This window comes from Salmo salar, chromosome 05 (genome assembly GCF_965601325.2).
Source record: "Salmo salar chromosome 05, fSalSal1, whole genome shotgun sequence".
NCBI classification, from domain to species: domain Eukaryota; kingdom Metazoa; phylum Chordata; class Actinopteri; order Salmoniformes; family Salmonidae; genus Salmo; species Salmo salar.
Genome location: NC_138295.1, coordinates 76,067,998 through 76,087,971, shown reverse-complemented (window position 1 = coordinate 76,087,971; position 19,974 = coordinate 76,067,998). Strand labels below are relative to the sequence as shown.

General features: G+C 45.7%; 1 protein-coding gene across 1 annotated transcript in view; it reads right to left on the bottom strand.

The window, feature by feature from the left end:
- The window catches only part of LOC106605814 (integrin alpha-10), a 47,362-nt gene that overhangs the window by 1,452 nt on the left and 25,936 nt on the right, over window positions 1–19,974 (bottom strand). Inside the window, exons 8-29 of the mRNA XM_045718883.2 lie at window positions 16,719–16,869; window positions 11,426–11,591; window positions 10,297–10,370; window positions 10,039–10,183; window positions 8,810–8,958; window positions 8,430–8,573; window positions 7,964–8,170; window positions 6,697–6,827; window positions 6,392–6,558; window positions 6,057–6,199; window positions 5,537–5,647; window positions 5,305–5,390; window positions 4,664–4,805; window positions 4,362–4,454; window positions 2,930–3,006; window positions 2,651–2,740; window positions 2,486–2,570; window positions 2,158–2,271; window positions 1,962–2,069; window positions 1,738–1,851; window positions 1,523–1,618; window positions 106–219 (exon numbers count right to left, since the gene is read on the bottom strand). Coding sequence (XP_045574839.1) covers window positions 106–219; window positions 1,523–1,618; window positions 1,738–1,851; window positions 1,962–2,069; window positions 2,158–2,271; window positions 2,486–2,570; window positions 2,651–2,740; window positions 2,930–3,006; window positions 4,362–4,454; window positions 4,664–4,805; window positions 5,305–5,390; window positions 5,537–5,647; window positions 6,057–6,199; window positions 6,392–6,558; window positions 6,697–6,827; window positions 7,964–8,170; window positions 8,430–8,573; window positions 8,810–8,958; window positions 10,039–10,183; window positions 10,297–10,370; window positions 11,426–11,591; window positions 16,719–16,869 — 2,707 coding nt within the window. The remainder of the gene's footprint in view (window positions 1–105; window positions 220–1,522; window positions 1,619–1,737; window positions 1,852–1,961; window positions 2,070–2,157; window positions 2,272–2,485; window positions 2,571–2,650; window positions 2,741–2,929; window positions 3,007–4,361; window positions 4,455–4,663; window positions 4,806–5,304; window positions 5,391–5,536; window positions 5,648–6,056; window positions 6,200–6,391; window positions 6,559–6,696; window positions 6,828–7,963; window positions 8,171–8,429; window positions 8,574–8,809; window positions 8,959–10,038; window positions 10,184–10,296; window positions 10,371–11,425; window positions 11,592–16,718; window positions 16,870–19,974) is intronic.

The following is a 19,974-nucleotide window of genomic DNA, read 5'->3' as shown; positions in this document are numbered from 1 at the left end:
GTGAAACCCAAAGTGTTGATCTTTACCACAAAGGCAGAGGAGAAAGAAGTTATTGCAGAGTGTGAGGTACAGAGGGTACTGTATGGTGAGGTGTGATTGGTGTACCTTCCACATTGCAAAGATGATGAGGGCCAATAGCAGAAGCCCTCCAATGATGCTACCTATCAGAATCCAGAGAGAAATAGGGATGGCCCGCCCCTTTAGAACCTCCAACACCGTCTGACGGAAAGAGACAAAAAGGCTGATAGTAGAGACAGTCAGACAGATATTCATCACCCTGTACCAGCTTCCTACTCTATCTGGATGTAAACAACAGACAGTCTGACAGATATTCATCACCCTATACCAGCTTCCTACTCTATCTGGATGTAAACAACAGACAGTCTGACAGATATTCATCACCCTGTACCAGCTTCCTACTCTATCTGGATGTAAACAACAGACAGTCTGACAGATATTCATCACCCTGTACCAGCTTCCTACTCTATCTGGATGTAAACAACAATCTGACAGATATTCATCACCCTATACCTGCTTCCTACTCTATCTGGATGTAAACAACAGACAGACAGATATTCATCACCCTATACCAGCTTCCTACTCTATCTGGATGTAAACAACAGACAGTCTGACAGATATTCATCACCCTGTACCAGCTTCCTACTCTATCTGATGTAAACAACAATCTGACAGATATTCATCACCCTATACCAGCTTCCTACTCTATCTGGATGTAAACAACAGACAGTCTGACAGATATTCATCACCCTGTACCAGCTTCCTACTCTATCTGGATGTAAACAGCAGACAGTCTGACAGATATTCATCACCCTGTACCAGCTTCCTACTCTATCTGGATGTAAACAACAGACAGTCTGACAGATATTCATCACCCTGTACCAGCTTTCTACTCTATCTGGCTGTAAACAACAGTCAGACAGATATTCATCACCCTATACCAGCTTTCTACTCTATCTGGCTGTAAACAACAGTCAGACAGATATTCATCACCCTGTACCAGCTTCCTACTCTATCTGGATGTAAACAACAGTCAGACAGATATTCATCATCCAATACCAGCTTCCTACTCTATCTGGATGTAAACAACAGTCAGACAGATATTTATCACCCTGTACCAGCTTCCTACTCTATCTGGATGTAAACAACAGACAGTCTGACAGATATTCATCACCCTATACCAGCTTCCTCTATCTGGATGTAAACAACAATCTGACAGATATTTATCACCCTATACCAGCTTCCTACTCTATCTGGATGTAAACAACAATCTGACAGATATTTATCACCCTATACCAGCTTCCTACTCTATCTGGATGTAAACAACAATCTGACAGATATTTATCACCCTATACCAGCTTCCTACTCTATCTGGATGTAAACAACAATCTGACAGATATTTATCACCCTATACCAGCTTCCTCTATCTGGGTGTAAACGAGTCAGGCACAGACGATGCTAAACCAGTCCTCCACTATTAGTGTTAATCCTGCTATTCTCTCACCTCCCTCCAGATGGCGCCACTCCCCAGAGTGACCAGGTTAGATTCCTGAGCAGCCAGACGATAGGCACTCACTATCCTCACCACCTTAAACTTAGCCTGGTGACAGAGACACAAAGTCAGAGTGAGTGTTTTTATAGTTAGAGGTGTGTGTGTGTCTGTGTGTGTGTGTGTGTGTGTGTGTGTGTGTGTGTGTGTGTGTGTGAGAAACTTCGTACCTGTCTGAAGAAGTTGTCGTGGACCCTACGGCTGACTCGTATGAGAGCGGTTTGTCCTCGATGCAGCTGCTGTACCTCACACACCACCTCCACACACCACGACCTGCTGCAGTTCTACACACCACACACACAAACATGTTACATCTGAAAATATACTATATAGCTAGTTAGGATTGTGAATGTGATCATCTTGTGTGTGGGTATTTGTGTGTGTCTGTTCTCACCAGTAGGTCAGTCTGTTGCATGTCTTCAGGATGTAGTGGTCGTACATCTCTCTGTCTGTCCTTCAGCTGGGACACATCACTGTCTACACTGCAGTTCACCCCTGTCACCTGACAACACAAAGGTCACAGTTCAGAACCAGAGAGAAATGACAATAACTGTTTATTCCAACAGTAGTGAAAGAGGGTTAGTACTCACGTTGTAAGAGAAGACCTCAGTAACAGCCATGAAGACTCTGTCTCCAGCTGCTACAGAGGGCAGGCTCAGCCTCAACTCCAGGTTACTGACACTGTAACAGCCCAGGTTCTGCAGCTACACACAGAACACATTAGTCTGACGTGTGTGTGTGTGTGTGTGTGTGTGTGTGTGTGTGTGTGTGTGTGTGTGTGTGTGTGTGTGTGTGTGTGTGTGTGTGTGTGTGTGTGTGTGTGTGTGTGTGTGTGTGAAAGACAGTATGTATGGTTATGTGTGTGATTATGCAGTAAGGATATTAGGGAAACGGATATATTGTGTGTGCACTGCTTACCCTGAAGTGTGTGTAGAACTCTGGTCCTATTGCCTCTGATATGGTTCTGGTTGGGTGGACCTCATAACGGTTCAGATTGGAGTCACTACAAATAAAGGTAGAGATACAGGGAATGAGAGAGAGACAGAGAGTTACAGAGAGACAGAGAGACAGAAAGAGACTAACCTGGTGATGAAGAGGTCAGGTTCGTACTGAACCACAGTCTGGAGCTGAACACTGTTGTCTCCCAACGTAGCCTCTCTCTCCACACTGTCACTATGGGAACCAGGAACACAGAGATGTATGTGACAGACACATGACAAGACAAACACACAATACTTCTGTCTCTACTGTAGGATTATGACTAGGGTTAGATGGAATCAGTGGAGGCTGAATTTCAGGTTCATTTCTAGAAGCTCCCAATAGGATCCCTTTACATTCCTCCATAGGATTATAGTGAGTTACCTGGCAACTGTGAGTTTCATCTGGACTTTACTGAGCAGAGACGTACAGCTGAACTCAAACTCTAACATGAAGTTAACCTAACAGAGAGAAGATAAGAGATGGGGGGGGGGGGGGGGGGGATTGAGTTTGTGGTATCAGAACAACACTGAACAAAAATATAAACGCATCATGAAACAATTTCTAAGATTTTCCATTTGCTTCATGTAGTGTGACACATCTCCTTCGCATAGAGATGATCAGGCTGTTGATTAGAGATTAGAGATGATCAGGCTATGGAATGTTGTCCTACTCCTCTTCAATGGCTGTGCAAAGTTGCTGGATATTATTGGGAACTGGAACACGCTGTCATACACGTCGATCCAGAGCATCCCAAACATACTCAATGGGTAACATGTCTGGTGAGTATGCGGGCCATGGAAAAACTGGGACATGTTCAGCTTCCAAGAATTGTGTACAGATCCTTGCGACATGGGGCCGTGCATTATCATGCTGAAACATGAGGTGATGGCAGCAGATGAATGGCACGACAGTGGGCCTCAGGACCTCGTCACAGTATCTCTGTGCATTCAAATTATCATCCATAAAATCAATTATGTTTGTTGTCCGTAGCTTATGCCTGCCCATACCATAACCCCACCACCACCATGGGGCACTCTGTTCACAACGTTGACATTAGCAAACCTCTCGCCCACACAACGCCATATGTCTGCAATCTGCCCGTAAGAGCACACTTCTCCAGCGTGCCAGTGGGCATCGAAGGTGTGCATTTTCCCACTGAAGTCGATTACAACGCCGAACTGCAGTCAAGTCAAGACCCTGGTGAGGACGGCGAGCACACAGCTTCCCTGAGATGGTTTCTGACAGTTTGTGCAAACACACAGTTTCATCAGCTGTCTGAGTAGCTGGTCTCAGACGAACCCGCAGGTGAAGAGGCCGGATGTGGAGGTCCTGAGCTGGTGTGGTTACACGTGGTCTGCGGTTGTGAGGCCGGTTGGACGTATTACCAAATTCTCTAAAACGACGTTGGAGGCAGCTTATGGCAGAGAAATGATCTGGTAACAGCACTGGTGGACATTCCTGCAGTCAGCATGTCAATTGCACACTCCCTCAAAACTTGAGACATCTGTGGCATCGTGTTGTTTGACAAAACTGCACATTTTAGTGGCCTTTTATTGTCCCCAGCATCGTCCCCAGTCCCCAGCATCTTTTTGATATGTCACACCTGTCAGGTGGATGGATTATCTTGGCAAAGGAGAAATGCTCACTAACAGGGATGTAAACAAATTTGTGCACAACATTTGAGAAAAATACGCTTTTTGTGTGTGTGGAACATTTCTGGGATCTTTTATTTCAGCTCATGAAACATGAGACCAACACATTACATGTTGTGTTTATATTTGTGTTCAGTGTATTTGATGCCAGACAGACAGACCTTGGAGTGGGAGCGGAACACAGGATAGCTGACATTACAGGAATGACTGTTGGAACTGAGAGATGTACACTCAATTTTCAACTGGGTATCCTCCTAGAGAGAGAGAGGGAGAGAGAGAGAAAGATAGGGATGGAGACATCGAAAGGGATGGAGGAAGAGAGAGAAGGGGGAGGAGACAGAATACAACTGTCAGGTTCATTTTGTTTGTTTGTGTGTGTGTGTGTGTGTGTGTGTGTGTGTGTGTGTGTGTGTGTGTGTGTGTGTGTGTGTGCTGTGTGTGTGTCTGTGTGTGTGTTTCGTACCCGTATGCTGAGACTAGAGAAGTGGAGGTTGTGTGAGTAGTACAGTGTTAGGCTGGTGTTATAGGCGTTCTCCAGTCTGTTCTGCAGCTGGACTTCTACAGCCAGACGTCTGCGAGGGCTACGGATCACATAGGGCTGCTGTCTGTAGAGAGGAGTTACATTCAGACATTCATACAACTACTACACAACATGAATACAACAACTACACAACATGAATACAACAAGTACACAACATGAATACAACAACTACACAACATTAATACAACAACTACACAACATGAATACAACAACTACACAACATGAATACAACAACTACACAACATGTATACAACAACTACACAACATGAATACAACAACTACACAACATGAATACAACAACTACACAACATGAATACAACAACTACACAACATTAATACAACAACTACACAACATTAATACAACAACTACACAACATTAATACAACAACTACACAACATTAATACATGAATACAACAGGAACGCTTGACTTAGTAATTGTTTGGCTGATTGTGTGTTGACTGGACACAAAAAAGAGATTAACATTTTTGATCAGGTGTGTGTGTGTCTATACGTGTGTGTCCATGTGTGTGTGCACATGTGTTCATGTGTGTGTGAGATGTACCTTGTCCCAGAGATGTCCATGTGAGCCTGCAGCACCAGATCAGTGACACACACATCATCCTCACCACAGTCTTTGAAGAACGCAATCTGGAGACATCAATGTACAGTATTTGAAATGGAGGTGCCAGAGTAATACTGTAAATAACGTACAGTAACAGTACATTACATCATACAATTTGGCCAGGATGCTATGAGCACCCCACCCACACCCCACACACACCCCACACACTGACCGATCTCTTGTAGGTGGTGGGCCAGCCTTCGTCCAGCACTGGGCCACTCTCTGTGTCGTTGATCTTAAAGCGCAGGGAGAAGCTGATTGGACGGATGTAGTCAGCTGTGTCCTATCACAGACAGAGACAAAGGGTTAGAGGTCAATATCAACAGAATGTAGTGTTTCAGCATGTAGATTGTGTGTGTCGGTCGGGGTGAAGGATGTGTGCAAATGTGTGTTTTGGCATTGTGTGTGACATATGGAAGGGCAGGTTGTGGCAGTAGCGTGTACATGTTGGTTGTGTGTTTGTGTCAGGGCGTGTGTGTGTGTGTGTGTGTGTGTGTGTGTGTGTGTGTGTGTGTGTGTGTGTGTGTGTGTATATATGCCATTTAGCAGAGGTTTTTATCCAAAGCGGCTTACAAATCGTGCATACAAAAAAGTATGTATGGTCACTGTTTGGTCCTGGGAATTGAACCCACTATCCTGGCGTTGCAAGCACCATGCTCTACCAGCTGAGCTCTGGTGTGTGTCATACTCACAAACACATGGAAGGGCAGGTTGTGGCAGACGTTCTCTCCTGTGTGAACTCTGACCCCCAGCTGTGTCTGTCTCTGGTTGCTGTCGTCAAACAACGCCCTCGCTGTCAACTTTCTCTCATCCAACATGGCCACCACCGACAGCTCTGAGGAGGAGGGAGAAGAGGATGTTAGTGTTGATAACAAATCTATCAAATCTAACAGGCAGATTCCCTCCCTCCTATCTCCTTCCCCCTCTCTCCCCCTCGTCTCTCCCTCCCCATTACTCTCTCCAGTTCCCTCCCCTCCCTGCCCCTCCCTCTCTCCCCTCCTTCACCCACTCCCTCCCCCTCCCTTACCGAAGCTGTTGCTGTGAGTTCCAGGGGAGCGGGACAGAGCCAGGAAGCAGGCTGTAGCGTTGAGACAGGCAGACTCCCTCCCTCCTCTCTGACACGTCTTCTGGATGACGTTGATGGAGTGGGGCTGGAAGGACAGACTCATGTTGATCTGGACTATACTACGAGAACTGGAGAGAGGGGAGGGAGAATTGATCATTCAATGATGACGATCATCATCACATTTAAAAGAAATACTCCACAGCCAAGTCAATTTATCCCTCCCCTCCTCTTCATTCCTCCACCTCCCCTCATCCCTCCTTTCTTACCTGAGTAGTACAGCACTGCCCTGGGCCCCCACAGCCAGGTCTAACAGACCATCTCCATCCAGGTCCAATCTGGCACTCACACTGCGCCCAAAATACTGCAGAGAGGGGGACAGGGACGACCCTGCGATACGCTACAGGGAGAAGGAGAGGTGAGCAAGAAGGTGGAGAGAAGAGGGTGGAGAAGTGGTGGAGAGAGACGTAGAATGAGGTCAATGGAAAAACTATAGCTAAGAATGATATCACTTTAAAAACAAATCTTCACTTTTCTTTTCACAGGGATGGACTCCACCTATACTTCTGGTGACACTTATTTCTCTACCTGTTTGTAGTTGTGGATGATGTGTATGTCTACCTGTTTGTAGTTGTGGATGATGTGTATGTCTACCTGTTTGTAGTTGTGGATGATGTGTATGTCTACCTGTTTGTAGTTGTGGATGATGTGTATGTCTACCTGTTTGTAGTTGTGGATGATGTGTATGTCTACCTGTTTGTAGTTGTGGATGATGTGTATGTCTACCTGTTTGTAGTTGTGGATGATGTGTATGTCTACCTGTTTGTAGTTGTGGATGATGTGTATGTCTACCTGTTTGTAGTTGTGGATGATGTGTATGTCTACCTGTTTGTAGTTGTGGATGATGTGTATGTCTACCTGTTTGTAGTTGTGGATGATGTGTATGTCTACCTGTTTGTAGTTGTGGATGATGTGTATGTCTACCTGTTTGTAGTTGTGGATGATGTGTATGTCTACCTGTTTGTAGTTGTGGATGATGTGTATGTCTACCTGTTTGTAGTTGTGTATGTCTACCTGTTTGTAGTTGTGGATAATGTGCATGTCTACCTGTTTGTAGTTGTGGATAATGTGTATGTCTACCTGTTTGTAGTTGTGGATGATGTGTATGTCTACCTGTTTGTAGTTGTGGATAATGTGTATGTCTACCTGTTTGTAGTTGTGGATAATGTGTATGTCTACCTGTTTGTAGTTGTGGATAATGTGTATGTCTACCTGTTTGTAGTTGTGGATAATGTGTATGTCTACCTGTTTGTAGTTGTGGATAATGTGTATGTCTACCTGTTTGTAGTTGTGGATAATGTGTATGTCTACCTGTTTGTAGTTGTGGATAATGTGTATGTCTACCTGTTTGTAGTTGTGGATAATGTGTATGTCTACCTGTTTGTAGTTGTGGATAATGTGTATGTCTACCTGTTTGTAGTTGTGGATAATGTGTATGTCTACCTGTTTGTAGTTGTGGATAATGTGTATGTCTACCTGTTTGTAGTTGTGGATAATGTGTATGCCCTGGCCGTGGTAGACGTATATGGCCCCATTGTGTCCGTCCTCTAGGGGTGCCCCCACCAGCAGGTCAGTGTACCCGTCATGGTTGAGGTCTGGGGCGGAGGCCAGGGCGTAGCCAAACCTAGCATCCTGGGACCTATCCTCTGCCTTCAGAGTACCGTTAGACACAAACACCTCCTCCTGAGAGAGAGAGAGAGAGAGAGAGAGAGAGAGAAAAAGAGAGAGAGAGAGAAAGAAATGGAGAGAGAGAAAGACAGGCAGAGTAGAGAGAGAGAGAGACAGAGTCAGCAGCTCCCAGACATTCCTCTTCTTATACGTTAATATCCTCAACCCCTTTCCCCTCCCTTAACTCTATCTCCCCCCTTCACCCATCTCTCACCCAACTCCCCCTCTTCCTGACACCAGCCCAGTCCTCCCCCACTACTCCCCCCTGTCTCACCCCACTGAGGGAGTAGATGTAGACTCTGCCTGCCTCCTTGTTGCCAGGGCCCAGGTACATGGGTGCTGCCACCAGCAGAACATCAGTAATGCCATCCTGGTCCACGTCCAACCCACACACCTCACTGCCATAGTACGACCCAATCTACAGAGAGTGAGAGAGAGAAAGAGAGAGAGAGAAAGAGAGAGAGAGAGAGAGAGAGAGGGGTATGGTGGCGGTGAGGAGAAGGGGAGAGGGGGGTGAGTGAGAGTTTGATTGATAGATACATCCAATGAGGCACACACACACACACACACACACACACCACACACACACACACACACACACACACACACACACACACACACACACACACACACACACACACACACACACATTACCTGTTCTCCATTGAGGGCCTGTGCAATGTTGACATCTCCATTGTTGCTCAGTTCAAACAGAATGACCTTTCCTTTGTGTTTGAACCTGGGAGCTCCAGCCACATACAGCCTCCTCCAGTCTCCCACGATCACTGACGACACTGTGTAGCCTAAACACACACACACACACAAATACTTTAATTAGATCCACAAATTACATAATATTTGCATAGGATTCAAATATCTCACAGGTCATACAGATTCCTGGAGACACATTAGGTATGGAAACAAAAATGATTGTGTAAATCCGTGATATGTTTAGTAGTATTACGTGTAAAACAGTGATACGTTTAGTACTATTATGTGTAAAACAGTGATACGTTTAGTACTATTATGTGTAAAACAGTGATACGTTTAGTAGTATTATGTGTAAAACAGTGATACGTTTAGTAGTATTATGTGTAAAAAGTGATACGTTTAGTACTATTACGTGTAAAACAGTGATACGTTTAGTAGTATTATGTGTAAAAAGTGATACGTTTAGTACTATTACGTGTAAAACAGTGATACGTTTAGTAGTATTACGTGTAAAACAGTGATACGTTTAGTACTATTATGTGTAAAACAGTGATACGTTTAGTAGTATTATGTGTAAAACAGTGATACGTTTAGTAGTATTATGTGTAAAACAGTGATACGTTTAGTACTATTACGTGTAAAACAATGATATGTTTAGTAGTATTATGTGTAAAAACAGTGATAAGTTTAGTAGTTATTATGTGTAAAAAGTGATACGTTTAGTACTATTACGTGTAAAACAGTGATACGTTTAGTACTATTACGTGTAAAACAGTGATACGTTTAGTAGTATTACGTGTAAAACAGTGATACGTTTAGTACTATTACGTGTAAAACAGTGATATGTTTAGTAGTATTATGTGTAAAACAGTGATAAGTTTAGTAGTATTATGTGTAAAACAGTGATAAGTTTAGTAGTATTACGTGTAAAACAGTGATATGTTTAGTAGTATTATGTGTAAAACAGTGATAAGTTTAGTAGTATTATGTGTAAAACAGTGATACGTTTAGTACTATTACGTGTAAAACAGTGATATGTTTAGTAGTATTATGTGTAAAACAGTGATAAGTTTAGTAGTATTATGTGTAAAACAGTGATAAGTTTAGTAGTATTATGTGTAAAACGGTGTAATGTAAAGTGTACATAGCGTAACGTAAGTAAGTTAAGTCACCCAGATAGGCAGCGTGGTTCTTGAGCTCCTGGGGGAACTCAGACTCAAAGGCCTCTCTGGTGGGCATGATGCGGCCCTCAGCGCCCTCCTTCAGCACCCCTCCATCCCAGTCATACGCCCCCACCATCCCAAACAGGATCCCATCCTGGAACACACGCATGGGAGAGGGGGGAGGGGGGATAAACATACAGTACAATGAAAGATCAGAAATTCAAGTCAATGACATGACACGCACACACACACACATGGTGGACTCACATCGAGAACGTGTGTGGAGAAGCCGATCTGGGACATCTCAAACTTGAAGGAGCTCTCGTTGTACCCCAGCGTCCCTGTGATGAAACAGAAACATCAAAACAACGTTTAACAAACCTTTCTAGCACATTTTCAGTAGTATCCAACACAAAAATCTAGTTGAGCAGATCTCTTTGTCTCCAAGCTATTATTTCATGTTATTTCATTTTATTAAAGCCATGAGTCTCACCCTCTCATGTTTCTGTGCCCAACCACATATCTGTGTGGTGTGGGTGTTCAGTGACTGAGTGAGGGGCTAATGGGACCTCTGCTGAGGTGAAAGCGGAACAGGGTTACCCTAACCCTAACTCTCAAAGGAAGTTTAGTTGAATGTTTGATTAATGTTTGTTCTGCCAGTGCCAGGTGGCTGACACATGAATACCGTGATGGGACTAGATGTGGCATCCTGTGCTGCCCACTATGACATATGAACACTCACTCTCAATTCAAATACTGTTCTTTTTTATTTTTATCCCCCTTTCACATTTTCTCCATAAATTCCCTCTCTTCCTTCCCCTCCCCTATCTGCCACTATCTAGATGCCACAGGTTAGTGCCCTCTTTCTCCCTCCTCACTCAAGAACCCAGGTGGTATACAGAATCTACATCCCTCATCCTCCTCTCATTTCCTCCTCTCCCTTCCTCCCTTGCTCCCTACAGACTTCAGGGTGGCATCATTTCTCAGTCTTCCTCCCTTGTTCCTGTAAGTGTTGTGATAGCTGCTCCCGCCCTTCTTTCCTTTTCAAGGTAGTGGCATCTATCCATCCCTTCCTCTTTCATTCCATCTAGGATTAAATGTGGCACTGTTCCCACTTTTTTGCCTCTTTCTCAATTGAAAGAGAGTAACATCCCTCTCTCTACTAACTTTCTCCCTGGCTAAATAAGAAAGCAGTCCCTCCCTGTCTCCAGAACACAGACACCCTTTCCCCTCCTTTCTCTTTCCCGCACTTTCACCTCCCTCCCTCCCTCCCTCCCTCCCTCCCTCCCTCCCTCCCTCCCTCCCTCCCTCCCTCCCTCCCTCCCTCCCTCCCTCCCTCCCTCCCTCCCTCCCACCTCTCCTCTCCTCCCCCTTACTCTCCCTCTCTCCGTCTCACCCTCTAGAGTGAAGATGCGGTCTCCTAGTGCATCTACGATGTCGTTGAGCGCCGCCTCATCAGTCACGTTGAAGAAGTATTTGTCGTCAGGGTCGCTGGCGATGTACTTGATCTCACTGATAAATGTCTCTGGGTCCTGCTGCCTGCGGATGTAGTGACCCAATACCTGGAGGGAGAGAGAAAGGGATGAGAAAAGAGAAAGGGATGAGAAAAGAGAGGGGGGAGAGATAAAGGGGGAGGGAGAGAGAAATGGATGAGGAAAGAGAGGGGGAGAGATAAAGGGGAGGGAGAGAGAAAGGGATGAGGAAAGAGGGGGGAGAGAAAGGGGGAGGGAGAGAAAGGGATGAGGAAAGAGAGGGGAGAGAGATAAAGGGGGAGGGAGAGAGAAAGGGATGAGAAAAGAGAAAGGGATGAGGAAAGAGAGGGGAGAGAGATAAAGGGGGAGGGAGAGAGAAAGGGATGAGAAAAGAGAGGGGGGAGAGATAAAGGGGAGGAAGAGAGAAAGGGATGAGGAAAGAGAGGGGGGAGAGATAAAGGGGAGGGAGAGAGAAAGGGATGAGGAAAGAGGGGGAGAGATAAAGGGGAGGAAGAGAGAAATGGATGAGGAAAGAGAGGGGGGAGATAAAGGGGAGGGAGAGAGAAAGGGATGAGGAAAGAGAGGGGGGAGAGATAAGGGGGAGGGAGAAAGGGAAAGAGAGAGGAAGAGAGAGGGGGAAGAGAGAAAGAAGAGGGGTAAAGGGAAGGGTAGAAATACAAAAGGGAGAGAAAGAAGGGGTTAAATGTAAGGAACAGAAAAAGTGAAAGGTAGAGCGAGAGATAACATTAACAGACATTTCTCTACGTCTTCCGCCAATAACTCCTCCATGTTTCACAGGGACAGAGAACATTTATATAGAGGGAGAGCTATTACTGAGTCAGGACAATCTGAGAGGACAGAGAGAGAGCTGCCAACACCAACCCCATACAGTACAGTAGAGGACATAACCTGAATCAAGGACAACCACAGAGAGACAGCCAGATGTGCAGAGTGTAAGCCCTTAAAAGAGAAAAACAACAGATAATGTACGTAGGATTCTAACTAAGGGGGTGTCTTAAAACAGATACTGTCCGTAGGGTTCTAACTAAGGGGGTGTCTTAAAACAGATACTGTCCGTAGGGTTCTAACTAAGGGGGTATCTTAAAACAGATACTGTCCGTAGGGTTCTAACTAAGGGGGTGTCTTAAAACAGATACTGTCCGTAGGGTTCTAACTAAGGGGGTGTCTTAAAACAGATACTGTCCGTAGGGTTCTAACTAAGGGGGTGTCTTAAAACAGATACTGTCCGTAGGGTTCTAACTAAGGGGGTGTCTTAAAACAGATACTGTCCATAGGGTTCTAACTAAGGGGGTGTCTTAAAACAGATACTGTCCATAGGGTTCTAACTAAGGGGGTGTCTTAAAACAGATACTGTCCGTAGGGTTCTAACTAAGGGGGTGTCTTAAAACAGATACTGTCCATAGGGTTCTAACTAAGGAAGTTTCTAAAAATGGAGTCAGCTAAAATGTTTGGGAAATACTGCTCTAGCAAACCGTGAAATGAAAGAATTGGTCCAGACAGGGGGGAGAGAGATGACTGGTGTGGTAGGGCTCTCTAGTGTGAGGAGGCTATAGTAACAGCTACAGTTAGTAATCTGTAATACAGAATAACCTAAACACTGCAGTAAGGAGCACATTCCTCCCCAGAAACCCAATCCCAACAATCCTTCCCTGTCACTGGCTGCCAACTTAACTAAGGAAATTCTCTGTTTTCAAAGGGGACAGAGGGAGGGAGGGAAGGAGGGAGGGAGGGAGGGAGGGACGGATGGAGGGATGGAAGAAGGGAGGGAGGGATGGAGGGAAGGAGAGAGGGAAGGAGGAAGGGAGAGACGGAGGAAGGGAGGGAGGGTTTAATGTGAAGGAATCCTATACTATAAATGAATACATGAAGCAGAGAAATTCCGTTGGTCTTGCCAGCTGCTGCTGGTTTGTCCTCAGAGTCACGAACGGAGCGAGAGGACAGAAATACAGACAGCGGGAGGTAGCTTGTTAAGTATTCAAAATATACAGTATAGCTACTGCACATATATACACACACATGCACAGGCACATGCACACAAACAAACTCGCAAACAGACAAACACACACCCTTTAACCCCTCCCCTTGTTGACTGTAAATTCTGTGTCGGCAGGCAGGCTGATGTATAAAACACGACAGGCTGTTATTTTAGAGAGCTTGTTGCTCTGCTCTCCCCAAAGGGCTGTTTTCTGTCCTACACACACTGGCAGCAGGACAGAGAGCAACAACATCAAAACATTGCAGCCGTCACAGTGAAACCACGTTTCAGCACCAAGACTCCCTGGAGATTCTCTCTCTCTCTCTCTCACTTCAATTCAATTTAAGGGGTTTTATTGGCGGGAAACATGTTTACAGGGAAAATAAACATAAATATTGGTTGTATTTACAATGGTGTTTGTTCTTCACTGGTTGCCCTTTTTTTGTGGCAACAGGTCAAAAATCTTGCTGCTGTGATTGCACACTGTGCTATTTCACCAAACATATATGGGAGTTTGTCTAAATGCTATGCTCACTGAGTCTGGACATAGTCAAAGCTTTCCTTAGGTCTAGGTCAGTCACTGTGGTCAGGTATTCTGCCACTGTGTACTCTCTGTTTAGGACCAAATAGCATTCTAGTTTGCTCTGTTTTTTTGTTAATTCTTTCCAATGTGGCAAGTAATAATTGTTTTGTTTTCTCATGATTTGGTTCGGTCTAATTGTGTTGCTGTCCTGGGGCTCTGTGGGGTCTGTTTGTATTTGTGAACAGAGCCCCAGGACCAGCTTGCTTAGTGGACTCTTCTCCAGGTTCATTTCTCTGTAGGTGATGGCTTTGTTAACGAAGGTTTGGGAATCGCTTCCTTTTAGGTGGTTGTAGAATTTAACGGCTCTTTTCTGGATTTTGATAATTATCGGTTACCGGCCTAATTCTGCTCTGCATGCATTATTTGGTGTTTTATGTTGTACACAAAATATATTTTTGCAGAATTCTGCATGCAGAGTCTCAATTTGGTGTTTGTCCCATTTTGTGAATTCTTGGTTGGTGAGCGGACCCCAGACCTCACAACCATAAAGGGCAATGGGTCCTATAACTGATTTAAGTATTTTTTGCCAGATCCTAATTAGTATGTTACATTTTATGTTCCTTTTGATGACATAGAAGGCCCTTCTTGCCTTGTCTCTCAGATCGTTCACAGCTTTGTGGAAGTTACCTGTGGCGCTGGTGTTTAGGCTGAGGTATGTATAGTTTTTTGTGTGCTCTAGGGCAACGGTGTCTAGATGGAATTTGCATTCGTGGTCCTGGCAACTGGACCTTTTTTAGAACACCATTATTTTTTGTCTTACTAAGATGTACTGTCAGGGCCCAGGTCTGACAGAATCTGTGCAGAAGATCTAGGTGCTGCTGTAGGCCCATCTCTCTCTCTCTCTCTCTCTCTCTCTCTCTCTCTCAGTCCCCCCGTCTCTCTCTCTCTCTCCCTCTCTCAGTCCCCCCGTTTCTCTCTCTCTCTCAGTCCCCCCGTTTCTCTCTCTCTCTCAGTCCCCCCGTTTCTCTCTCTCTCTCAGTCCCCCCGTCTCTCTCTCAGTCCCCCCGTCTCTCTCTCAGTCCCCCCGTTTCTCTCTCTCTCAGTCCCCCCGTCTCTCTCTCTCTCTCTCAGTCCCCCCATTTCTCTCTCTCTCTCAGTCCCCCTGTTTCTCTCTCTCTCAGTCCCCCCGTTTCTCTCTCTCTCAGTCCCCCCGTCTCTCTCTCTGTCCCCCGTCTCTCTCTCTCTTTCGCAGTACCCCGTCTTTCCCTCTCTCAGTCCCCCCGTTTCTCTCTCTCTCAGTCACCCCATTTCTCTCTCTCTCAGTCTCCCGTCTTTCCCTCTCTCAGTCCCCCCTCTTTCCCTCTCTCAGTCCCCCCGTCTCTCTCCTTCACATGTTGTCTGTATAGGCTACAGTATAAGGTGATCTGACCACTTCATAAATATCTGTGTCTGGCTACCTACAACGCAAAACACTACTTAACCCCACAAGGATCTAGACTCTTCAGTCTTGTTAGAAAATGAGTCATTATCATTAATGGAACAGGCTTTAATGGGTGAAAATGAAAACGCAAGAACCCTTGCTTTCCCCTGTCCAGTTATGCCAGATCAAACAAACCACTCAAGTGTCCCAGTGTTTATATTGTGGATCCTCTGGTCCCAGTGTTTATATTGTGGTTCCTCTGGTGACAGTGGCTCTGCAGGTCCCAGTGTTTAAATTGTGGTTCCTCTGGTGACAGTGGCTCTGCAGGTCCCAGTGTTTATATTGTGGTTCCTCTGGTGACAGTGGTTCTGCAGGTCCCAGTGTTTATATTGTGGTTCCTCTGGTGACAGTGGTTCTGCAGGTCCCCGTGTTTATATTGTGGTTCCTCTGGTGACAGTGGCTCTGCAGGTCCCCGTGTTTAAATTGTGGTTCCTCTGGTGACAGTGGCACTGCAGGTCCCAGTGTTTAAATTGTGGTTCCTCTGGTGACAGTGGCTCTGCAGGTCCCAGTGTTTATATTGTGGTTCCTCTGGTGACAGTGGCACTGCAGGTCCCAGTGTTTATATTGTGGATCCTCTGGTGACAGTGGCACTGCAGGTCCCAGTGTTTAAATTGTGGTTCCTCTGGTGACAGTGGCTCTGCAGGTCCCAGTGTTTATATTGTGGTTCCTCTGGTGACAGTGGCACTGCAGGTCCCAGTGTTTATATTGTGGATCCTATGGTCCCAGTGTTTATATTGTGGGCTGGGGAGGAGTCTCAGACTACCCAGCCACTGGAGTCTGTTCTACCACACCACCAAAACCACATCACTCGAGACATTGATGGTGTGTGTACGTGTGTGTGTTAGGGGGGTTGGGGTGGGGCAGGAAGACATAGCTGTTGTTACCCACTGGGTTATTTTAAGGAGCCAGAGGGGTTCAGTTAGTGACCACAGGCATTATTTCAGGCCAGTTTGAGGCTGAATGGGCAGGATGGCTAGCTCTCACGTTATGCAGGGTATGTGAGGTGGTATGGTGGAAAAGCTGTTTCAATACAGCTATTTCAGGAGTGGGGTTGGTTGGTGAGACTGTTGGTTAGCGGGTTTGTGGGGTAGCAGGCATGCTGCATTCATGTGCTCTATGAAACAGTGTGCGTGTGCGTGCATGCGTCTCTGTGTGTGTGTGTGTGTGTGTGCGTCTCTGTGTGTGTGTGTGCGCGTCTGTGTGTGTGTGTGTACTCACAGCGATGGCATATCTGGTGATGTTTCTCTTCTCACACTCCTCCAGAGCGTCCGGTAGCTCCTCCCCATCATGTGACTCTCCGTCCGTCACCACGATCATGACCTTGGTGGCCCCCTCCCTCGCCCCCCGCTCAGGGCTGAATGCCTCCGTACTGGAGAAAGACAGATATAAAGAACTTTATTAGGTAAATATCATAGTGCTGTTGTCAGCATGTTAAAACAGCACATACTGGTTCAAGACCCAAACTGCTTACATGTACATTCTCTTTCCGTTGCCCTGAACCAAACCACAATAAAACACAAATATTGTTCTAGAGTTGGATCTGAAACACTATTGCCTGATGTAGAGTATCTCATGACAAGCTGTAGACCACACTATTTGCCAAGAGAGTTTTCATCTATTTTTTTCATGGCTGTTTATCTACCACCACAGACGGATGCTGGCACTAAGACCTCATTCAGTCAGATGTATAAGGAAATAAGCAAACAGGGAACCGCTCACCCAGAGGCGGCGTTCCTAGTGGCCGGGGACTTTAATGCAGAGAAACTTAAATCTGTTTTACCTAATTTCTATCAGCATGTTAAATGCGCCAACAGAGGGAAATAAATTCTAGATCACCTTTACTCCACACACAGAGACACGTACAAAGCCCTTCATTTGGCAAATCTGACCATAATTCTATCCTCCTGATTCCTGCTTACAGGCAAAAATGAAAGCTGGAAGCATCAGTGACTCTGTCTATAAAAAAGTGGTCAGATGAAGCAGATGCTAAACTACAGGACTGTTTTGCTAGCACAGACTGGAATATGTTCTGGGATTCTTCCGATGGCCTTGAGGAGCACACAACATCAGTCACTGGCTTTATCAATAAGTACATCGAGGACGTCGTCCCCACAGTGACTGTACGTACATACCCCAACCAGAAGCCATGGATTACAGGCAACATTCACACTGAGCTAAAAGTTAGAGCTGCCGCCACCAAGGTGCGGGACTCTAACCCGGAAGCTTATAAGAAATCCTGCTATACCCTCAGACGAACCATCAAAAAAGCAAAGTGAGAATACAGGACTAAGATTGAATCGATTGAATCGACGCTCGTCGGATGTGGCAGGGCCTGCAAACTATTACAGACTACAAACGGAAGCACAGCCGCGAGCTGCCCAGTGACACGAGCCTACCAGACGAGCTAAATCACTAAAATGCTCGCCTCGAGGCAAGCAACACTGAGGCATGCATGAGAGCATCAGCTGTTCCGGATGACTGTGTGATCACTCTCTCGGTAGCCGACGTGAGTAAGACCTTTAAACAGGTCAACATTCACAAGGCCGCTGGGCCAGACGGATTACCAGGAAGTGTGCTCCGGGAATGTGCTAACCAACTGGCAGGTGTCTCACTGACATTTTCAACATGTCCCTGATTGAGTCTGTAATACCAACATGCTTCAAGCAGATCACCATAGTCTCTGTGCCCAAGAGCACTAAGGTAACCTGCCTAAATGACTAGAGACCCGTAGCACTCACGTCTGTAGCCATGAAGTGCTTTGAAAGGCTGGTAATGTCTTACATTAACACCATTATCCCAGAAACCCTAGACCCACTTCAATTTGCATACCGCTCAAACAGATCTACAGATGATGCAATCTCTATTGCACTCCACACTGCCCTATCCCACCTGGACAAAAGGAACACATACGTGAGAATGCTATTCATCGACTACAGCTCAGCGTTCAACACCATAGTGCCCTCAAAGCTCATCACTAAGCTAAGGACCCTGGGACTAAACACCTCCCTCTGCAACTGGATCCTGGACTTCCTGACGGGCCGCCCCCAGGTGGTGAGGGTAGGTAGCAACACATCTGCCACGCTGATCCTCAACACAGGGGAGCCTCAGTGGTGCGTGCTCAGTCCCCTCCTGTACTCCCTGTTCACCCACGACTGCATGGCTAGGCACAACTCCAACACCATCATTCAGTTTGCAGACGACACAACAGTGGTAGGCCTGATCACCGACAATGACGAGACAGCCGATAGGGAGGAGGTCAGAGACCTGGCCGGGTGGTGCCAGAATAACAACCTATCTCTCAACGTAATCAAGACAAAGGAGATGATTGTGGACTACAGGAAAAGGAGGATAGAGCACGCCCCCATTCTCATCGACGGGGCTGTAAATCAAAATCAAATCACATTTTATTAGTCACATGCGCCAAATACAACAGGTGTAGACCTTACAGTAAAATGCTTACTTACGAGCCCCAAACCAACAATGCAGTTTCAAAAAGATACGGATAAGAAAGTGGACCAGGTGGAGAGCTTCAAGTGGGTAGTGTACAGAGGGTAGTACGTATGGTCCAGTACATCATTGGGGCCAAGCTTCCTGCCATCCAGGACCTATATACCAGGCGGTGTCAAAGGAAGGCCCTAAAAATTGTCAAAGACCCCAGCCACCCCAGTCATAGATTGTTCTCTCTACTACCACTTGGCAAGCGGTACCGGAGCACCAAGTATAGGACCAAAAGGCTTCTCAACAGCTTTTACCCCCAAGCCATAAGACTCCTGAACAGGTAATCAAATGGCTACCCGGAATATTTGCATTGTCCCCCCCATGCTGTTACTACTCTCTGTTTATTATCTATGCATAGTCACTTTAACTATACATTCACGTACATATTACCTCAATTAGCCCAACTAACCGGTGCCCCCACACATTGATTCTGTACCGGTACCACCTGTAAATAGCCTCGCTACTGTTATTTTCACTAACATTTTACTGTTTTATTTTTATTTTGTATTTCTTTACTTATCTATTGTTTACCTAATACCTATTTTGTACTTAAAAATTGCACTGTTGGTTAGGGCTTGTAATTAAGCATTTCACTGTAAGGTCTACACCTGTTGTATTCGGCGCACATGACAAAGAGACGTTGATTTGATTTGACTCATCGTCCACCCTACGTAAAGCGCTTCACAGACCTCGACTACTACAGAGAGAGCGGGAGAGAGGAGGAAGAAAGAGAGAGGGGAGAGAAATGTGGGAGAAGGAGAGGAGAGGGAAGAGAAAGAGAAAAAGAGGTATGTGTCACGCCCTGATCTGTTTCACCTGTCTTTGTGCTTGTCTCCACCCCCTCCAGATGTCGCCCATCTTTCCCATTATCCCCTGGGTACTTATACCTGTGTTTTCTGTCTGTCTGTGCCAGTTCGTTTTGTTTGTTTAAACCTACCAGCGTTTTCCCTTGCTCCTGTCTTTGCTATAGCCCCTG